At 42.4% G+C, this 22,085-nt stretch overlaps 1 protein-coding gene across 1 annotated transcript; it reads left to right on the top strand.

Annotated features, from left to right (window-relative positions):
• Nucleotides 1-281: 281 nt before the first annotated feature.
• On the top strand, nt 282-10,486 carry LOC117976705 (putative uncharacterized protein FLJ45831). Its single transcript, XM_034943370.2, has 2 exons — nt 282-581; nt 10,208-10,486. Exons 1-2 carry the CDS (start codon nt 282-284, stop codon nt 10,271-10,273), a joined length of 366 nt encoding a protein of 121 aa, XP_034799261.1. The 3' UTR covers nt 10,274-10,486.
• The last annotated feature ends 11,599 nt before the right edge of the window (nt 10,487-22,085 follow it).

Below are 22,085 nucleotides of genomic sequence, written 5' to 3' on the forward strand. Positions count from 1 at the left end.
CGAGTCATTATTCCACTCCCAAGCCTGGATTTCTGAATCTGTGATGACACAAATGGAATTACCTGGAAGGTCTCACTGGGGTCAGCCCTTGGAACCCAGGGCAGCAGGTGCAGCCCGCGCCACTATTCCCAGCCCCAGGGACTTGATATATGCAAATGCGGGGGCCATCAGGCCAGGGACAATAGAGCCTCTTAATCCCCCCAGGCAATGGGAGGGGGAGCACTCTCGTCCACACCCCTCCCCCCTTGCCAAAGCTGAACTCGAAATGGAGCATCCACAGAATGGAGATCTCCTGCACAAGCCAGGGATTCTTTTTCCTCAAAGAGCACAGCTCTGGAGTGAGCTCTGTGAAGGCAGCACAGATGCCTGGAAGGACCCTCTACAGAAGCCTTTGCTCCTGTGTGTTTCCGCTGCATAGCCCAACCAGACCTCCATCGCCCGCATCAGCCCCCAAGGGCTTTCTCCTGCTCTCTCCAACTAGCAGCAACGCCTCCAAGCTCATGCCTTATTATTTATTCCACCGAAGCAGAGGAGTTGACAACAGCAAAATCTCTGTTCTTATCCTACTTGGCTGTGAACTCGTAAGTCACTCCCCTCTTAAGTGGCTGAGACAGTGTTCCTGATCCCTCAGAGAATCCAAAATAGACATAAGGCGGCTTCTATCTGTCCAAAAGGTTTAAGTCTCTACTTCCAGCACCCTGGGAGGCATGGTTTCTGTCCCAATATCAGGTCATGGAAACCCCTCTCTTTTATGTTCACTTTTTACCAAATGAAGTAGTGCCTACCAGGTTGGGCACCTTGGGTAGGAAAATGGAAAATGCATGGTCACTGACACCCACCCAAAAACGATTTTGCCTCCTTGGGGCTCCTTTCCCACCCAACTTAGCCAGTAAACCTTCAAAGTGCATACATTTCACTCTCATGAAAGAAAGAGTGAAATGCAGGCTGCATACAAATTAGGAAAGTTTGCAAAGTACAGTCTCACACTGTTCAGGTTTTACCCGTATTTCCAGTTCTTTCTTTGTCTTCTGTCTTCCAGACACTTAATGAAGCCAGCTCCTTCGCTAAACTCCATGTTCACTGTTGCGGGCTGAGGTGAATACTGTATTTCCAATACCCTCCTCTTTTAGGCTCTTACCTGGATTGCATTCTCCTTTTCTGGGCACACAGCTCCCTTTGAAACTGGAGGAAGTGACATTAGATAAATGCTGAGGTCTCTTCTAGGTCTGAGATTCTGTGAATCTGGAATTGTTCAATGGCCATGTTTAATCTCCCAGTGTGTATTTCTGATACTATCTGCAATTCTTGCTCTACCCCAGAAACAGTAGCAGAATCCTTCTCACCTAGCAGAACTTGAGATATGCCTTTTGAGCTCCAAAACTGAAAATATTTGTCCTATGCCTTCTCTTGTATTTTTTTCCCTCTCCTTTCTGGAAGACTTGTTGCTTAGACACTACTGGTCTAATCTTTGCCAGAGGAAGCTGTAGGCTTGCCTGGGTTCAGGTGCTGGGACTGGGATATTGTGATCCTCTTCTGGGCAACCTGGCTGTATCTAGGTTTGAGCCACAATCCAGCAGCCTCTTGGGGAGTGCTGCGGAATTGCACGGAAGTTCTCCTTCCTCCACAGAAAGCTGCAGAGAGATGCCAGGGACTATGGCCCACTTGCCCTCCTGCTATTCGGAGAGTCAGGTTCATTATTTTCCAATGTTTTCAGATTCAAATTATCATGCAAATTAGAGATAGGAAATCACCATTAGGTCATTTTTCCTATCCTCTCAGGGGCTAAAGTGGGATCAACGTATGTTCTCCAGTTCCCTTGTGTTAAATAATGTAAGGAATGGGGCTTCTATTCTTGAGAGAGTATTACATATTCTAATAGATTTTCACAGTTAAGAAGGCCTTTCATCTTTGGCCCAAAGTTTCCTTTCTTTACATTTCATGACTTCATTCTTTGGAGCTCTTTTTACTGCAGCCTCTCCCTTTTGGGGTTTAGACCCTAAAGATACATTTCTTAGACTTGGTTCTCTGAGCAAGCCTCCTGAGCCCAGACTTTCTCAAATGGGAAATAAATCCAACCCAACCAGATCTTTCCCTCCTGGTGTGAATGGAAACTATTATAGAAACAGAGTAAGGAGTACTGCAGACCCAGATCCCTGAGGCATCGTGGATCAGAGATTCCACTGAAATTTTTCTCTAGATGTTTTATGATTCAAACAATATAAATTGTTCTGTTTCATTCGAAAGAGCCTGGAACACCACTCAGAAACACCTCCTTTTCTTTGCTGTGTATCACAGCCCCCTTCTTCTGCCCCTGTTTCCATCTGGGCATAAAAGTGGTAGTGAGGGAGAGAGAGTCAAAGGCTTGTTGAGGTTGTATTTCCCAAAGTTGTAGGTAAAAGATTTCAAAGATGTGTGTCTTTCTTTCTAAACTTTCCCTTTCTTTCACCCTCTCTTCTTCCCTTCCTCTCTTTCTTCCTTCCTTCTTTCTTTCCTTCCTTTCTTTTATATTTTAGAGACAGAGTCTTGCTCTGTTGCCCAGGCTGGAGTGCAGTGGCATGATCATATAGCTCACTGCAGCTTGGCACTTCTGGGGTCAAGTGCTCCTTCGCCTAGGCCTCCCAAACACTGGGGTTACAGGCATGAGCCACCGTGCTAGGCTCCTTCTTCATTCCTTTCCTTCCAAATGTTATTCAACATCTTGCCGTAGCAAGCCCCTTTTTCTCTTCCAGAGATACAGAAGAAAATAAGAAAAACAAGGTACTTCGATGAAACTTGTACTCAATTGGGGAGAGACAATAATTGAGTAGGCAAAAAAAGAAATAATTTCAAAGAGTGTCAAATGCTATGCAGAACATCAACTGGGTGATTTCATGCACAGTAACAGGCAGCAGGGGATGGGAGGAGGGCATTGAGAGAAGGAGCTTCCTTAGAACTGGTAGCCACAGAAAACCTCTCTGAAGTGGCCTTTGAGCTGAGTGCTGAACAAGAAGGATCCCCCTATGTGAACCCCTGGGAGCAGAGTGCAAAGGAAGTCTCAAAGCCCTTGAGAGAAATTGAAGTAGGGAAGTAGTAGATGAAAAATAAGTGGAAGGCCAGTGTGGCTGGAGCATACTGAGCCAGAGGTCAGACCAATAGGCAGAGACCAATTGCATCAGCGGAGACCATTGTAGTCCACAACAGTGAATATGAACTTCACTGAAAAAGCTAATTCTTAGCTTTTTTCTTTGGATATGTCCCATAACCCCTTTGGCAGTTAATTTGTTATTTATGGCCAGGTAACAGATTGCCCCAAGACTTAGTGCTGTAAAACAACAATAATAATGTATGATCTCACAGTTTCTGTAGGTAAGGAATTCAGGAGTGTCTAAACTGGGCAGTATGGCTCACAGTCTCTCATGAAATCTCAAATTTCAGTCATCTGAAGGTTTGACGTGGGTGGGAAGTTCTGCTTCCAAGGGAGCTCACTCCCAAGGCAGACAGGTGGGTTGCTGCAGCCTATGGCTGTAGTTGGAGGCCTCAGTACCTCTCCACTCTGTAAGTGGCCTCATGACATGACAGGTGGTTTCCTCCAGGGCAGGTGATTCAGGAGAGCAAGACAAAGCTGCAACATCTTTTGTGACCAAACCTCAGAAATGACACACCATTATTTCTGCAGTATCCTGTTGGCTACACAGATCCACCTTATTTCATGTGGAAAGACTCTATGAAGGGCATGGATCCAGGGGGTAAGGATTGAGGGCCATTTGAAGGCTGCCAGCCATAGGTCTGTTTGCTTCTCTGTGTTTAAAGATACTCAATCTGGATAATTTCTGAGGTCTTTTCTGACCCCAATATTTTATGGGGATAATTTCCATGGATATTCATGTTCTAACAGGGATTCTGGTTTTTGTCATTACTGTTGTGCGTTAAGGGCATGAGAAAATGGGAAGAAGAGTAGAATGTATCCCTGGCACCCCTCAAGACAAACCACAAAAAATGCTACTAGGCTTCCACTGAAGCTGAAAATCCTGACTATAGGGATGAGGGGGCTGGGGCGAGCTCTAGGCTTTTATGACTTCCCTAATTATGATGAACTTTGCAAGATTGAGCTTGCTGAATATTCTGACATACCAACGTTGCCTTCTCTATTGCTCCTGGGACTTCTCCAAGCCACATGCATACCAGTGTTATCAGCAGGGAAGTGTTCTGAGGGGGCATCCTGACAATATGGCATTGTCCTGTGGGACTTATAATCAGGTTCCAACAATGACCTTTTATCCTGTTTGTTTTTCGCTGGGTTGGTGGATGCGCCTCAACACAGGCTCATGGGGAATGTTTGGGCACACCTGCTTCCACGCTGCTTTTCTGTCGTGTCTCCAAGATTTCTGTGCATTGCTTTCCAGCCATGACTGGCACCGTCCTGGCTGTGTCCTTCAGATGGAATGTTGTTTTAGGGAAGTCCGGGGGCTGGGGTAGGGGGCAGGTTGGCAACGGAAGTCCTCATGAGCAGCTGTGATTTGTGGCAAAGAATGTTTCATAGTGGAATTTTCCCCAGCACAGCTCCTTCTACATCTCAGCATGGGATGGAATAATGTTGTAAAAACCCAGAGAAAAAAGAAAAGGATATTGTGCGCCAGCCAGGGTTAAGGGGAAGAGATCTTTCAAAGTTACAAAAGCATTCTAAAGGAAATACATCATTGAATCACATATGATTATTTAGAAAACCTGATTTCAAAACCTGATGTCTTACTCTCTATGTGACTTAGGCAGGGACACAGAATCTTTGTGTTTCCTCATCTATCAAATGGAGACTAATCTTTATTTGCCTAACAGCGTTGCTGTGAAGATCATATGAGAAGTTTATAGTTATTTAAAAGGACATTTAAACACATTAATAGCTGCAGAGGGGGAGGACATATCGTTAGGAACAAAGCTTTGCAATTCACTAGCTCTGGATTCAAATTCAGGTTCTGCAGTTTAGCTGTGACTTAGTTTCATGCTTCTCAAACTTTCTTGTGTGCATGAATCACCTGGAAGCTGTGTTAAATTTTTGCATGTTCTGATTCAGAAGATCTGGAGTGAGGCCTGAGACTCTGCATTTCTAGGCAATTCCTGTGCTGCTGGTCCACACTGGGAGGAGCAAGGAGTGAAACTCCCTAACACAATGATTCTCAACTTGCATTGCCAATTTAGAAGCATCTGGGAGCTCTACAAAGTCCCAATACCCAGGTTGCATCTCAGATCAATTAAATAAAAATCTCTGGGGATAAAAGGCAACATCACTATTAGTGCTGAGACTTAATTTTTTTACCCTGTAAATTAAAAAAATCATAGTCCTCCTTTATAGGCTTGTGCTGGGATTCCAGGTTTATAGTACTCTTGCTGTATTCTGTTTCATTAAAAAAAAACTCTCAACAATTTAAAGGTATTGTAGTTCTTTTGTGTTTATAAAGCCCTGTACATGTATTGTCTCACTAAATTCTCCAAAAAGTATTGTGAAATACTTGCATTTTCTAGACTTTGGGGGCTAAGTAGCCTAGATAAGGGTCCAGAGCTAAGAGATAGTATCACTGGGACTTGAGCCTAAGCCTCCTCCTGCATTTCAATGAACAACTTTGTGATTAATGCATGTAAACTATTACCGAAAATACTCTTCCTTAGGGTATAAATCTGCCTGAATATATTATCACCATGTATTAGTCTGTTCTTACACTGCTGTAAAGAACTACCTGAGACTGGGTAATTTATAAAGAAAAGAGGTTTAATTGACTCGCAGTTCCACAGGTTGTATAGGAAGCATGGTTTGGGAAGCCTCAGGAAACTTACAATCATGGCTGAAGGCAAAGGGGAAGCAAGCACATCTTCACATGGCCAGCAGAAGAGAGAGAGAGAGTAAAATGAGAGATGCTACACACTTTCAAACAACCAGATCTTATGAGAATTCACTCACTATCATGAGAACGGCAAGAGGAAAATCCACTCCCATCATCCATTCATCTTCCACCAGGCCCCTCCTCCAACACTGGGGATTACAATTCAACATTTGGTTGAGGACACAAAGCCAAACCATATCACACCACAAAGGTCAGCCGTCGTGACCGAATTTCATTCACTTGGCCTCATACTGTACCCAGTGTGTGGAGGTGTGGGTCACAGATGGAGTTTACTTCCTTCCTTCTCTAAAGAGAAGAGGGCACTTTGGATTTACAACTTGAAACCTGTGTCTGTCTCCCCAGCTTCAGACACTTGATCTCACTTTATTTCAGAAGAAAAAGGTGCCAATATAGGGTTCCATGCAGGGTGAAGCAAAGAGAAATGGCCCTTTTGGTGGAAAGGATTCCCCTTTGCTCCTCAGTTTTAAAATGGTTAAATAGCAATTTGGGACCAACAGAGCATCCCCTGCATTCATCCTGACTTGCTCCTTCTGTTTCTTTACCTTCCCCTTGAGGAGAGAAAGAACTTAAAGACAAGAGAAGCAAGTGAGAAGTCACTTTAAAAAAATCTTAGATGGATGATGGTCATCCATCTTTATGGGAACTCTGAAAAGATGTTTGTTTTTTGTGTTTTTGTTGTTGTATTTTTGAATTTGTAAAAGGGGATGTGGTCCCTGCTTGCTCCAGGGCTGAGGTTAGTCATGGAACTGGTGACTTCTGTGCCCATGCTGTAAAAATCACGAAAGCAGCCTACTAGGATGGAATAATTTCAATTGGGATTTTAAAAAGTGCCTGAACATTGCACAGAAAGATATCATCAGATCCCACTGAAGGCTGGCATGGCACACTGTAAAGATGCTCTCAAGGGATTTAGGGATTGCCTGCCGGAATGTTCCCCTTTCCTGTTTCCAGCCCAATGATTGAGTGAAATGACTTCGGAGGGAAAAAAATCTTCCGTTTGGCAACTGCACCAAGTAATGGATAGAAAGTGGTATTTTGGATGTAATTGATGCTTTTTTTTTTTGAATCGATAGACACTAGGGGAGTTCTCAGTTATTTTTTAAAAAGAATTAAATGGAAATACCTCTGTTATTTTAAAAGTCTTTGGAACACACAACAGAGGGGAATTTATCTTTTAGTTGCTGACAACCTAATGTATGTTTCTTCACCTGTCATAGGCTTAAGATAATGAATCCAGAGCTGAAGAGGCTGGTAATTTCTTCTTGGAGATTATCCTTATTATGAAACTACATTTCCTCTTTCCAACAGTGCAGAAATATTTAGCACACTTTGGGTAGTCTCTTTTGTTCTGGCTTGTTCACCAGAATACCCATATGATCAATTAGTGGATATTTTGATTAGGCCAGGAATAGATGCTCCATCCTTATAGGTGGATAAAACCATCCTTCCTCACCAAGTAGCAAAACCTTTTGAGATGGGAGAGAGCAAGCTCTTGGCTCCCTTGCTGTGTGGTTCAAAGTTATTGCAATGTCAGATGGGCTGAAGTTGTGCAATTGAGGCCAGTTGTCAGAAGATGAGCATATTGGTTCCCAAGAGGAGATTATCATGAGAGTTAGGGTACTCTTGGCTGATCGCCCCTGGCTTAATAGTGGGAACAGAGATCATCACAAGACAGCTGGTCCTGAGCTCATGGTAAAATGCCTTCTGCCTTCTGCTCTCAGTTGCCTGGAATAAGTATACCTTTGGGAAAGTGTGTACATAGTTTTTGCACTTGATTGCATTTTTGTACATATGTTATAAAAGAGCTGTAGTGTTGAGAGCTTTGTGAGGGTCACCCACAGTGAGTGTAGCCCCTTTTAAAGGTCCAAGAGTGGCATCTAAGCACCATCTGAAGACAAGACCCTTCAGAGGACCTGGCTGATAACAGGTTTCTTATTGGTGAGGAAATTATGAGCAGTGCAAATTCTTTTGCATAGGCAAATTTCCTCATGGATTATGGGCTTATCTTAGGAGGGAGAGAAAAATGCACTTCTTTCAATTTGTGGGATGAGGCCTGGGAGTCATAATTTGAACACACAAGAAATATGATCTTAAGCTGCACCCTAAGCCAGTGAAGTGGGGCATATCAATTATCCTTGACTATGGAGTAGCCAGATTTCCCAAAGGCATGTTTAATCAAGAGAGACCAGCACACTTTCCCACTAACCCTCCAACATCTTTTTCTTTGCAAAGTTTTCCAGTGGCAGCAGCTTTCCAATATTTACTGACACACAAACCTTGAAGGTCATTGTAAGCCTGTGGATTTTTCTCCACGTGAAACATCCACTGGAGGATTTTGAACAGAGGAAGGATATATTCTGACTTATATTTTAATACAGTGTCACTCCCACTATTATGCAGAGACAAGATGATTATGGGGGCTGGGGAGTCAGGGGAGAAAGCTGGAAGCAGGGAGACCGGTTAGAGGTTATTACACAATCCGAATAAGAGACCATGGCAGTCTGGGCTGAGTGGTTGCAATGGAAACGGTGAGAGGATCTGATTCTGAATATGTGTGTGGCACAAATGTCCGTGTCCTACCTCTTCCTCAGACCTTATCTTAAGTAATGCAACAGACAATTCCAGCTTCCTGTGTCTGCTTGTTCATGTCTGAGAGCTTTTTCTCAGGAACTCAGAAGGTCACTTTGTCTACAGTGCCTCTGCAAAACCACCACCCGGGATTCACTGGGGCATCTGATTTATTGACCTGGGACCCCACCTGACATTGCTTCTTACCAACGGACCCACTTAACAGTAAAAGGGGAGTGAGGCAGGCACGTGGCCGTGGAATCGCTGCACCACATCGTACTGCCTGATGGAACAATAAGACAGTCTCCTGAAAGGCAAATCCAGATCCCCAGCTTAGGGGTGACATCCTGTGGTGTACACAGCCCTGTTTTTCAAGATGTGGAGTATACTTCAGTGAGTCTCAAGCTGTGGACCCTGGTCCTAGAGCATCAACAACACCTAGGGGCTTGTAAGAAATGCAGAATCCTTGGACCTGGCCTCAGACCTCTGTATTAGATTCTCCGAGGTGGGGCTCAGAAATCTGAATGTTAACAAGCTTTCTAGGCATTGCACACTGAAGTACAGGAAGCACTGCATTATATGGTGTCAGATCAGATCTGCAATAGATGGAATACATATGGCCAGGAATCGAAAGTGGAAATGAGGCCGGGCGCGGTGGCTCACGCCTATAATCCCAGCACTTTGGGAGGCCAAGGCGGGCAGATCACCTGCGATCAAAGTTCAAGACCAGCCTGGCCAACATGGTGAAACGCCATCTCTATTGAAAATACAAAAAAATTAGGCCAGGCGCAGTGGCTTACGCCTGTAATCCCAGCACTTTGGGAGGCCAAGGCAGGCAGATCATGAAGTCAGCAGATCGAGACCATCCTGGCTAACAAGGTGAAACCCCGTCTCTACTAAAAACAGAAAAATTAGCCAGGCATGGTGGTGGGTGCCTGTAGTCCCAGCTACTAGGGAAGCTGAGGCAGGAGAATGGCATGAACGCAGGAGGTGGAGCTTGCAGTGAGCCGAGATCGCGCCACTGCACTCCAGCCTGGGCGACACAGCGAGACTCCAACTCAAAAAAAAAAAAAAAAAAAAAAAAAATTAGCCGGGCATGGTGGCACATGCCTGTAATCCCAGCTACTCAGGGGGCTGAGGCAGGAGAATCGCTTGAACCTGGGAGGCAGAGGTTGCAGTGAGCCAAGATCGCACCACTGCACTCCAACCTGGTGACAAGCATGAAACTCTGTCTCAAAAAAAAAAAAAAAAAAAGTGGAAATGAGAATGGCCCATTTCCCCAATCCTTCCAGTAACCCACTTTGGAAATTTGTGCTTCCAGTTCCTGCAACTTTAGGCTCTGCTGGATCAGACGCCCTGATTCCCGGGAGAGAAATGGCTCCACCAGGGGCACACGGAAGGGTCCCACTAAATTTATAGCTGATACTCATAGGCTTTTTATGCCAGTAGATCAACAGGTAAAGAAAGGAGTGACTATTGGCCCTAATTATTTTAAGGAAATAGGGTTTCTGCTACATAATGGGGATGGGAAGGATCATGTCTGAAACACCAGGGAATTAGAGCAACCATAGCTTGGCAAGGGAAAGGGCATGATAACCTGGGACTCAGGCTCTGTTGGGGAGAGGGTCTAGACCACCCCACTCCCACCAGGGAACTGCTTAGATCTAAGCCAGTGGAATACTGGTTGAGAGGAAGATGAATCTAGAATGGGTGGTAGAAGAGGAAGGTAATCCTTGTCATTAAAGCCTTGTCTTGCTTTTTTGTAGAAACAAACAAAGAAAAAAAAACTGGGACCAGCCACTGCCCTGGGGAACAGTGGCAGGGTGGAGTGATCTGAACATGAGGCATGAGAAGAACTGAGTGACTACAGTGATTGGGCTATAATAGACTCTGTCACTGGCCCAGCTGTAATCCCTGGCGCCTGCTGCTTCACTGTGTTCTGCAGGAGTTCCACTGCCCTGAATCTCTGACTCTGTGCCCGAGGTCTTTTTCTGGAATTGTGGAAGGTGCTCTGCTATGTGGGAAACAAGCTGCAAGTTCTGGGAATCACACTTCCCAGAAGCTACACCCAACCAGTGATTGACAGGAGTTGAAGTAAAAACATCATGGCTTTCTTACCCCTTAAGTGGAATATTTTATACTATTTTTCAGAATTTCCCCAAGGAGTTAAGCTGTAATTGCCCATCACAGCAGCCGGGTTAATAAAGTATCTGTATCTGCCAGAATTAAATGAGAAGGCAGAATCACATAGTAATTTGAGCAGGAAAAGTTTAATATAAGGAATTATTATGTAATTATAGAGTTGTTCTATAATTATGTAATATTATATTCTAAGCTCCTCTTATACAATATAGGAGGGGATTTGCAGTAACAAGGGATTAGATAGCAAGATGTAAGAGAACTCTGAAGAATATAGGACTAGTGGATATAAGGAACAGCCACTACCCCTGGGGCTGAGGTGGAGCACTCCAAGAATTAAAGAACCTGGAATAAGAACACCTCACCTCACTCACGGCTCACTGGATGGTGGACAAGTCCCTGAGTTGTGATGCTGTAGAACTTTCTGGAAATTTGCCCTCCATATTGTCAAGGGAAGCTGTCAAAGAGAAGTTTCATCTCTCAGAAATTATCTCAAAACTTTGTTTGGGATTACTAGGGAAAATTGCCACAGGAGACTCCATGAGGGGTCATGTCACTCCTAGGCTGTTCAAGGGAGTTCTGGGGGAAGCTGGGCACTGCTGGTCACAACAGGTTGTAAAAGCTGGGCCCTGGAGAAGCTGTCTGCACTGCAGGAGACTGGGTGCTGCTGGAGTTGCTGGATGAGTTTAAGGCATGGGGGGAGAGGAGAACATTAGAACTAGGAAATGAAACCTCTCTCTATTCTACTGTCCCTCCAGCACCCTCTACTGTAAACACTTAACATTGTGCCACCTGGCACAGGAGAAGTCTTTACAGGGCCCATCTATAACATAGCAAAGCAGGCAACAAAGGGTGAACTTGGAGTGGCTCACATGTTGCTCTATGTTGACTTCTTCCCTTTCCTTTTTCATTCCCCTACTCCCCTTATTGGTTTTCCTTAAATTCTAAATAAAATACAGTCATCCTCAGTATCCAAGGGGGATTGGTTCCAGGCTTCTCAGAGAATACCAGAATCTGTGGATGCTCAAGTCTCTGTTATAAAATGGCATAGTATTTGCATATAATCTACACATGTCTTCCCATATACTTTAAATCATTTCCATGTTACTTACAATACCTAAAAAAATGCTACATAAATAGTTGTCATTGTCAATTACTTTTTATTTTTGTATTGTTATTTATTATTTTTTTCAAATTTTTTTTACTGCCTGTTTGGTTGAATCATGGATGTAGAGTTCATGGATATTGAGGGCTGACTAATCGCACTTGACTTTTGACTCCGTGTTGGCTTTTGGGAAAACCCAGACTACATTTTGAAAGTAAAGCCAATAAAATTTTCTAATGCATTGTATTTGAGATATGAGCAAAACAGAGGAGTCAAGGATGCTTCCAATGTTTTTGGCCTAAACCATGGGGAAAATTTCATCTTTATAATATTAAGTTTCTTAGTTTTAATACTGAATAGGATGCCTCCTTCCAATTTCCCTGTAGAGCCCTTTGCATCTTTCATTGAATTTATTCCTAAGCATTTAATAGTTTTGATTCCTTTGTAAATGATATATTTTTTCTTTTTCTTTTTTTTAAAAATAGGGTCTCACTTTGTTATGCAGGCTGGAGTGCAGTGGCGCGATCTTGGCTCACTGCAGCCTTGAACTCCTGGGTTCAAGCGATCCTCCTGCCTCAGTCCCCCAAGTAGCTGGGACTACAGACGTGCACCACCAGGCCTGGCTAATTTTTTTGTATTTTTTGTAGAGATGGGGTTTTGCCATGTTGCCTAGGCTAGTCTTGAACTCCTGAGTTCAAGTGATCCACCGGCCGTGGCCTCCCAAAGTGCTGGGATTATAGGCGTGAGCCACCACATCCAGCTTGTAAATGGTATATTTTTAAATGTCAGTTTCTAAAATGTTTTGTTAGCATAAAGAAATACAATTGACTTTTTAATACCAAGCCATCTTGCTAATTTAATAATTTAGTTCTAGATTTGATTTAGACTTTATAGTTGTGCAATTGTACTATCTGTGGAAAATGACAATTTTTCTCTTCCTTTATAATCTTTAGCTTTTTTTGATTTTCCTTGGCTTTTTGCAAGATAATGGGATGTCCAGTGTGGTGTTATATACAAGTGGTAATTGTAAGTGTCCCTGTTCTGTTCTTTTTGTTTGTTGCTCTCAAGCTCAAAGAAAAACAACTTTGCTATTTCGTCATTGAGTATGATAACACTTAAACTTTACTTACTGTAGGATTATTGTACATAATCTTTATTGTATTAAAGATGTTCCTATTTTGCTAAGAATTCCAATTTTGCTAAGAATGTTTTTATCTCAGAGGTAATGATGAATTTTATCATATATTTTTTCTGTCTCTGTTGAGAGAATACTTAGATTTCTCCTCTTTGTTAATTCTCTCCTCAGGGTCATGCTGAATACCAAATTTCCATATAAACCCTAGGAAGTGATGAATTCTCTATACTAGGATCTTTGCAAAATTATCTAGGGCTTCTATCATTTGTCTCCCCTTTCTATCCCTGCCCCACTCTCTCCTAGACCCTTTAAATGCCATATTCTTTTGGGAGGACAATTGGACAACTGGCATATTGAAGGACATATTCTTTTTTTTTTTTTTTTTTTGAGTTTTTTGAGACAGAGCCTTGCTCTGTCCCCCAGGCTGGAGAGCAGTGGTGTGATCTTGGCTCACTGCAAGCTCCGCCTCCCAGGTTCACACCATTCTCCTGCCTCAGCCTCCGGAGTAGCTGGGACTACAGGCGCCTGCCACCAGGCCCGGCTATTTTTATTTTTTTATTTTCTTATTTTTTAGTAGAAACGGGGTTTCACCCTGTTAGCCAGGATGGTCTCGATCTCCTGACCTCGTGATCCGCCTGCTTCAGCCTCCCAAAGTGCTGGGATTACAGGCGTGAGCCACCGCACCTGGCCTTGGAGGAGATATTCTTTTGGGAGGACAGGGTGATGCTTTCTTCCTAACCTCAGTGTTTATAGCATTAGCTTTAGGTTTGATGTCCTTTAGGCTCTTAGCCTTTGAGGATTCAAAACTATTTTCCTTTCACAAAAGCTCTTGTTTATAAACAAAGTTTTAACTTTCAAAATTATTTTACCCTTTTACAGTTTTATAAGCCAATTTTTGGAGTAAAAAGTGAAGCATTTGACTTTTCATTTTCAGAATTTGTTCCTTCATTGGGCAGCAAACCTCAGCCTCAATATGTATATTTCTTCGTATTTCTTTTCTATTTTGGGGGACAGTGTCTCATTCTGTCACCCAGGCTGGAGTGCAGTGACACGATCATGGCTCACTGAAACCTCAACTTCCCTGGCTCTAGTAATCCTCCCACCTCGGCCTCTCGAGTAGCTGGGACCACAGGCACCTGCCATCATGCCTGGCTAATTTTTGTATTTTTGGTAGAGACAGGGTTTTGCCATGTTGCCCAGGCTGGTCTCGAACTCCTGAGCTCAAGCGCTCCGCCCTCCTTGGCTTCTCAAAAGTCTTAGGATTATAGGTGTGAGCCACTGTGCCTGGCTAATGTGTATATCTCTAATGTCATTATGGAAAGCAAAAAATGAATCAGTGAGCAAAACATAGTAAATGTTTTCAAAATATTATATTACTATTTGTTCACTCTCATGGGAGTAAGTCGTGGCTCAGGTAGGAATGTGCAGCAATTGTCCAAGTGACAAATGATAATGGCTTGGTCTAGAGATGGCCGTGGAGAGGAGAGAAATGGTTATGTTCAAGGGATCTTTAGGAAGCTGAATCCATTTAATCTGGTCTCTGATTACATTTGTAGAGCACTGAGTATGAGGAAGGAATCAAGAATGGTGCTTGATAGTCTGGATGGTTTGGGCGTCTGGTTTCCTCAGAATCGGAGGAAGAACATCCTGAGTTTACTTTTGGATATATTGAGGTCAAAGTGCCTAGAGAGACGTTCCTGTGAACATGTCTGCTAATCAGTAATATTAGAGAGAGAGGGCTAATGCCTCAGAGAAGAATTGGGGTGACAGGTAAAATCTGGTAGGAAAAATATAGTTGTGAATTGAAGCCACAGAAGTAGATGGAATTGTCTAGGGAAAGAAGATAGTGTGAAAAGAGGAAAAAACTGGGGGCTGAACCCTATAGAATTCCCCCTTTTAAATTAAAAATATATTGAAGTTTTTAAAAATCCAGTTACCAAATTGTATATACTATGTCATATAATTTTTTTTAAAAAAAATCATATGCTTAGGCTGGGTGCGGTGGCTCATGCCTGTAATCCCAGCACTTTGGGAGGCCGAGTTGGGCAGATCACGAGGTCAAGAGATCGAGACCATCCTGGCCAACATCGTGAAGCCCCATCTCTACTAAAACTACAAAAATTAGCTGGGTGTGGTGGCACACGCCTGTAGTCCCAGCTATTCAGGAGGCTGGGGCAGGAGAATGGCTAGAACCCGGGAGGTGGAGGTTGCAGTGAGCTGAGATCATACCACTGCACTCCAGCCTGGCAACAGAGCGAGACTCCATCTAAAAAAAAAAAAATAATAAATAAAAAACAAAAATTACATATATATGTATATATGCTTACACTTAGGGTTGATTTTCACCTGATATATACTCAACAGTGTAAACAGTGAACAATCGTAGGTTAATGCCCATGCTATAGTATTTTGAACATCACTCACTTACACAGTAGAAAAAAAAAAAGACTGGAAAGACAAACAGTAGTTCTATCTAGTTGATAGGATAAAGGATAACCTTTCTCTTTTTATTTCTCTATATTTTCTAGAATTTATATTAAAAACATATCTTTAGTCCTTTGTTTCCAGGACTTTACTTTAGTACTAGGGATGAAGTGTGCTTAAAATATAAGACTTTGGAGTTAGATCCATTATTCTAAAGCCTACTTGATCATCAAAATCAGCAGAGGAGCTTTTGTACAATGACTAATCATGTCCCAGACCAGATGTGGGGAATCTGAATCTCTGGATGGGACTCCCAGTTAGCAGAGTTGCCCCAAGCAACCAATGCTGATGAGGTTGGGGAATCTCTGGGCTGAATTGTTGCTGACATTCAGTCTATATATTTCATGATGTCTGTACTAGAATGAGATATTTTTTAAAATGGCAAAAACAAGAGTGTCTCTTAATTTTGTTTAAGAGATGGCGTCTCGCTCTGTCACCAGGCTGGAGTGCAGTGGGGCGATTATAGCTCACTGCAGCCTCAATCTTCTGGGCTCAAGTGATCCTCTGGCCTTAGCCTCCTTGGTAGCTGGGACTACAGGCATGAGCCACTGCACCTACCTAGCTAATTAAAACAAAAATTATTTAAAGATGAGGTCTTGATATTTTGTCCAAGCTGGTCTTGAACACCTAACCTCAAGCGATTCTTCTGCCTTGGCCTCCTGAGTAGCTGGGATTATGGGCATTTCTTACTATACCCAGCAGAAGTTTTTAACTTGTAAATATTCATTGATCTTAATTGTAAAATGAGCTATAACCTTAAATACTGACTAAAGGTCAAAGTAGACTATTATTCTTATTATAGATTCGGTGTGAGATTTCTTTAAATAGTGAGACTTTCAAATTTATAGGTTAGTTCGTCCATATTTCTCAGGAGTACATCTGAAACCTGAATCCTAAAGACGGACACACCTGGAAGCATGCGGTAGGTTTGGGTGATGCACTAGCCATACCCATCCCTAACATGGAGAAGAGCCATCTATGCTCTGCGATGAGCTGAAATGAAGAGTCGAATTGCACCTTTAATAAGTGGTCCAGACGAAGTATTTGTGTTCACTGCACTAAGTTTTTGGACATGATAAAAACGAGTTTAGATTTTAGCTGAAAAAGATGGAACATACATTGTTATTTTGTGTCAATGACTATTAATTAGAACAATTTAATAGAATAGCTCCAAAAATAGCAAGCAAAAAACCCTCCAAAAAGAAAACAGACACTCAAGACTATTTGTCTTTAGAGGCAGCCTCAGGTAACCCTATTTCAGCTGAGCTGGTGCAGAGCGTGAGGGTGAAACATGGCAGATTCTGGCCGCATCCTAGCATGACCTAGCTATACCCATGTACAGACCTTCCCTGGATCCAGTACATCAGAACTTCCAGACCTGGAGCCTAGACATTGCATGTTTTTAAAATTCCCCAGGTTATTCTAAAGAGCAGTCAGGATTGAGAACATCTGAACCTCAACACACTTTTTCCTTCCCTCACAGATTTGCTGTCTCATACTTTGCTACTTAATTCCAGCCATTTCTAACATTCCTCCTCTGTCTCTTGGTAGCAGATTGAGGCCTGGGTCTATGGGGGCAGAGTGGGTACCAGGGACAGTTTCATGGGCCTGTGATGTGTGCTTGTCACACACGGCCCCGTGCTCAAGAGGACCTCATGTTTGGTTTTATGTTTCACTGCCATCCCGTCATCTTGAAATTCCTCATTTTACCTTTGAACTTCCATTTTGTAAGTGAAGTCCAAAGGGACAATGGAGCATGCTCATGAAGCAGAGATACACGCAACCTGCCACCCCATTTATATAGAGTGTTCACCATGCCCCATGAGCACAGAATTCTGGTAGGCCCACCATGCATGGGACTCAGCAAGACTCAAAGTAAGTACAGGCTATGTGTGTTCTGTTTACAAATGAGTAGTCAGGGGCATGGAAATCCCTGAGAGGCCATGCTTTCCATTCCAGCCAGAACTTGCTGCAAATGGAGAAAATGGACAGCAACACGTTGAGAAACACACACAACTAAGGAATTCTATTATAAGCTTTCTTTCTTATATTCCTTCCCTGTATTAGCCAACCATTTATGTTGAAAATGATGACGTAAAAGGAAAGAAAAAGTTCATTTTCCTTTCAGTCCTTTCAATTTTTTCATCAGAAAGCCAAAGGTGGAAGTGAAATAAAAACAGTTGAGTTACTCTTGTGCAGGATTTCCCCTGTTCTGATAAGAACAAAATACATATGCATGTGCAAGCTAAGAGATATGCTGGGTGTAATTCTGGTGATTTCACCTAGGAGTTAAACACCATTATAAGTTGCATTTTTAGTTTTTTTTTTTAATTGACACATAATTGTGTATATTCATGGGGTACATGGTGATGTTTCAATACATGCAATGGATAGTGATTTGATCAGGGTAATTAGCATATCCATCATAGCAAACCTTTACCATTTCTTTGTGTTGAGAACATTCAGTATCTTCCTTCCAGGTATTTAAAAATATATAATATGTTATTATCAATGATAGCCATCCTACAGTGCTCTAGAACACTGGAACTTATTCCTCCCATCCAGCTGTAATTTTGTATCCTTTAAGATATCTTTTCCTATCCTCCTTACTACATCCTTCTCAGTCTTTAGTATCCTCTGTTCTACTTTTTACTTCTATGAGATCAACTTTTTTTTTTAGCTTCCACATATAAGTGAAGACATTCAATGCTTAATTTTCTGTTTCTGGCTTATTTCACTTAACATAATGTCCTCCTATTCCACCCATGTTGCTACGAATGACAGGATTGCATTCTTTTTTATGGCTGAATAGTATTCCACTGTGCGTATATAGCATACTTTATTTATTCATCTGTTATTGGATACCTAGATTGATTCTATATCTTGGCTACTGTGAATAGTGCTACAGTAAACATGAGTGTGCAGATATTTCTTTGTTATACTATTTTCCTTTCCTTTGGATAAATTCCTAGTAGTGGGATTGCTGGATCATATGGTAGTTCTACTTGCAATTTTTTTGAGGAATCTGCATACTGTTCTTCATAGTGGATGTACTAGTTTACTGTCTTACTAACAGTGTATAGGAGTTCTGTTTCCTCTCTATCCTCACCAGCATTAGTTGTTTTTGTCTTTTTGCTAATAGCCTGCCTAACTGGGGTGAGATGATATCTCATTGTGGTTTTGATTTGCATTTCTCTGATGATTAGTGATGTTGAACATTTCTTCATATATTTGTTGGCCATTTGTATGTCTTCTTTCGATAAATGTCTGTTCAGATCATTTGCCCATGTTTTAAATTGGATTGTTTGTTTTTCTGCTGTTTTTGCTTGAGTTCCTTGTATATTCTGGATATTAATCCCCTGTAGAGTGAAGAGTTTACAAATATTTTCTCTCATTCTGTAGGTTGTTTTTTCACTCTGTTGATTGTTTCCTTTACTGTGCACAAGTTTTTTAGTTTCTATTGAAAACTGGCATTGCACAATATAAAGATGATTGTTAAAATTTATGACAACAATTTAAAGTTTTAATTTCTCTTGACAGAGTGACATTCAATAGCAAAAAATTAAAAAAAAATCATGACAAGTTGAAAGAGACCGTGGGATAAAAGAAAAAGCACCTTTTCTCCACTTTTTGAACAAAGAGTTCCACACTTTTATTTTGTATTGAGTCCCGATAATTATGTAATTGGCTTTGGTGGGGGCCATTGGAAGTCAACTATGAACAAAAGTGCCCCCCTCCCTGGCCCCCACTTACTTACTTTCTCACAAGCTCCAAGAAGCCTGGCCTGAGGGACCACAGGCCCACAGCCTCCCAAGAGCCGAGAGTCACTTTTGGTAGCAATATGACCCAACGGCAGAAAATGCCGGGACTCAGCTCTACCACTGCTAGAATCCTGACTGACTGTTTCCAGCCGGCCCAGCCTGCAGTCAGAGAATGATAATGAGCAGTTCCCTTCTGAAGATGAGCTAAGTATGGGCAGGAAGGGTAATCATTAACAGCTCTCTTGTGGATACACTAAGGCCAGCAAAAATGTCTGCAGACAAGTAATTTGACTGTGCATGTTTTGACAGTAAACTCAAACCAGACAGAAGGTGGGGAGGGTTGGGAAGGGAGAAGCCATGAACTCTACTGGGAGAAAATAATTGGGCTCCTTCATTCTCCTTACCCCAAGAGGAGAGCTTCAGAGAGCAAACACCCGCATGGAGACAGTGTGGGCTAATGGGAAAAACCCTGGACAGTGTCAGGTTCTGGGGACTCTAGCTCAACTCTGCTGCTGACTGGCTGAGTGACTCTGGGCAGTTCTAGCAGCCTTGCTGAGTCTCTGTTCTTACCCTCATCACGTTCTCATAAGCCTGAATTTATCCATATGCTTAGGATGCAGTGATTGGAAGAAGAACTCAGGCTTCAGCCACCACTTTCCTGCCTTATCTCGGAGTGGAATGTTGCCAGGGTAGCAGCCCTCAGTTTGGGCATAAATGGGTGAATGTGCCAATAGATCTATCAGTCTGAGGAGATGAGCTCTCTCCCAGGCACAGGCAGAAATGGGTCAGGCCTGAACGGCAGACCCCCTCAGGCACCTGCTGTAATTCCTGAAAGACTTAAGCTTGTTTCATTTTGAGCTCTAGCTGTCTGGACTAATTATCCACTTTTAGAAATCCACAGATTAGCAAGTGTGGTAAGATATGTTGCTCAGGCCTAATATGGTCAGTCACCAGGGAACTGAAGAATGTAAACTAATATTTTCCATCATAGTTACTGACAGGTGGTATTCGTGTCAGCCAGCTCTGAACCCTCACTCTTAAGAGCAGTGTTGCCTCTGCCTCCGGTCTTTGCAGAGGCCTTGGTTTCCTGTGGAACCCAGAGCATCCCTTTAGCTTGTGTTATTTATTGATTTCTTGCTGGAGATATTATTTTCACAGTACAGATTTAAACCTCATAGACCAGAGTCTATCAATCCAACAGTGTTAACTAAGAAGCTCCTTTGCATCAGGAACTTCCTGGCTTACAGAGAAGAAGTCTGAATTGGCCTTTGTCATAAAGCTGTGTTTCTCAATTTTTGTTTTATTATCCTCCCTTAAAGAGAAAAGTTAAATTTTATTTAAATTCTCCCCCCAAAAAAGAAATTAAGTACTAAGGAATAAAATTTAGGCAGGTAGGGTTGAGCTTCAGAGGATCACAAACCAGTGTACTAAGATTTTTTTTTTTTTTTTTTTTTTTACACTTCTTGAGAACCAGTTCTCACCATCCTGGGAAGAATATCCATCGTCCCCAGTGAGAAGGCATCCCACACAGAACCCATTGGCCTGATCTTCTTAGGAGAGATAGGAGAAGGGGCAGAATTGCAGGATGATAAAAGCCCAAAGTTTGGAATCAGACTCCCAGGGCTTTATTTGGCATAAATGCTTCTTGCCCTCAATTTCTCCACTTGTAAAATAGTCTGATAATGGTTCATTCCTCATAGGGTTACATAGGATTAAGTAAGATAATACTCACATAGTACTTAGTAAAATACCTGGCATGAAGTAAGCACTATAAATCATACTTTGAATAACTGATAGTTTGGGGCCAAAATCTATATTAGTTATCTATTGCTACATAACAAGTTGCCCAAACTTAGCAGTTCAAAACAGCAAACATGACCTCACACAGTTTCTAAAGGAAAGAAATCCAGGACCAACAGGGAAAGAAATCCAGGTACAATACAGTGTCTCTCTCCTGAGGTTGCAGTCAAATTTAATTGCCTTGGAGACCATTGTCTTAGCACTGCTACTCTATATCTTAAGTGACAAAAGAAACAGCACATCCAAATGCAGCATAACCTCCATAAAGACATTGAAGAGGACCTTAATTGTTATATAGGTTGGTGCAAAAGTAATTGCGGTTTTTGCCATTAAAGTAATGACAAACCACAATTACTTTTGCACCAACCTAATACTTTTTTTTTTTTTTTTTTTTGAGATGGAGTCTTGCTCTGCTGCCCAGGCTGGAGTGCAGTGGCGAGATCTCCGCTCACTGCAAGCTCCGCCTCCCAGGTTCACGCCATTCTCCTGCCTCAGCCTCCGAAGTAGCTGGGACTACAGGTGCCCGCCACCATGCCCGGCTAATTTTTTTTGTATTTTTAGTAGAGACAGGGTTTCACCATGTTAGCCAAGATGGTTTCGATTTCCTGACCTCATGATCCGCCCACCAAAGTGCTGGGATTACAGACATGAGCCACTGTGCCTGGCCCCCCTTCCTTTGTTTTCTCCACTTGATGAGTGCCTGTTAGCTCTTCAAAGCTCAGCTTAAGCATCTCTTTAGAGTCCCGAAACACCCCTTTCATACTTAGGGCAGTACTCCATGCCTCTCTTCATGCTGCATATTTTGATTTTGTCTATCTGTCTTACCTGCTAGTTCATCTCCTCCTTGTTCACCTCTTGGTCTCAGTGCCTAGTAGAGTGTCAGCTACATAGTAGATGCTCCTGACCTTGTGATCCGCCCATCTCGGCCTCCCAAAGTGCTGAGATTACAGGCGTGAGCCACCGCACCCGGCCATACATTCTATTACATGGTATGTTATATCTTGTTTTTTGAGAACCTGCTGGGGAAAAGTACAAGAAACGGCTGTGCTTTTCTAATTTGCCACTTTAGGATGCTCTGAATTATGTCATAATCAGATTATGCTTTTTACACTGGCATTGGCATCTAGAAAGCAATTTATCATATGTTAATTGGAACTTATCGTGTGTTTGTGTATTAGTTTCATGTCTGGCTTTACCTGATGTCCCTTTCCTTTTATTCT

This window comes from Pan paniscus, chromosome 19, assembly GCF_029289425.2.
Source record: "Pan paniscus chromosome 19, NHGRI_mPanPan1-v2.0_pri, whole genome shotgun sequence".
NCBI classification, from domain to species: Eukaryota; Metazoa; Chordata; class Mammalia; order Primates; family Hominidae; genus Pan; species Pan paniscus.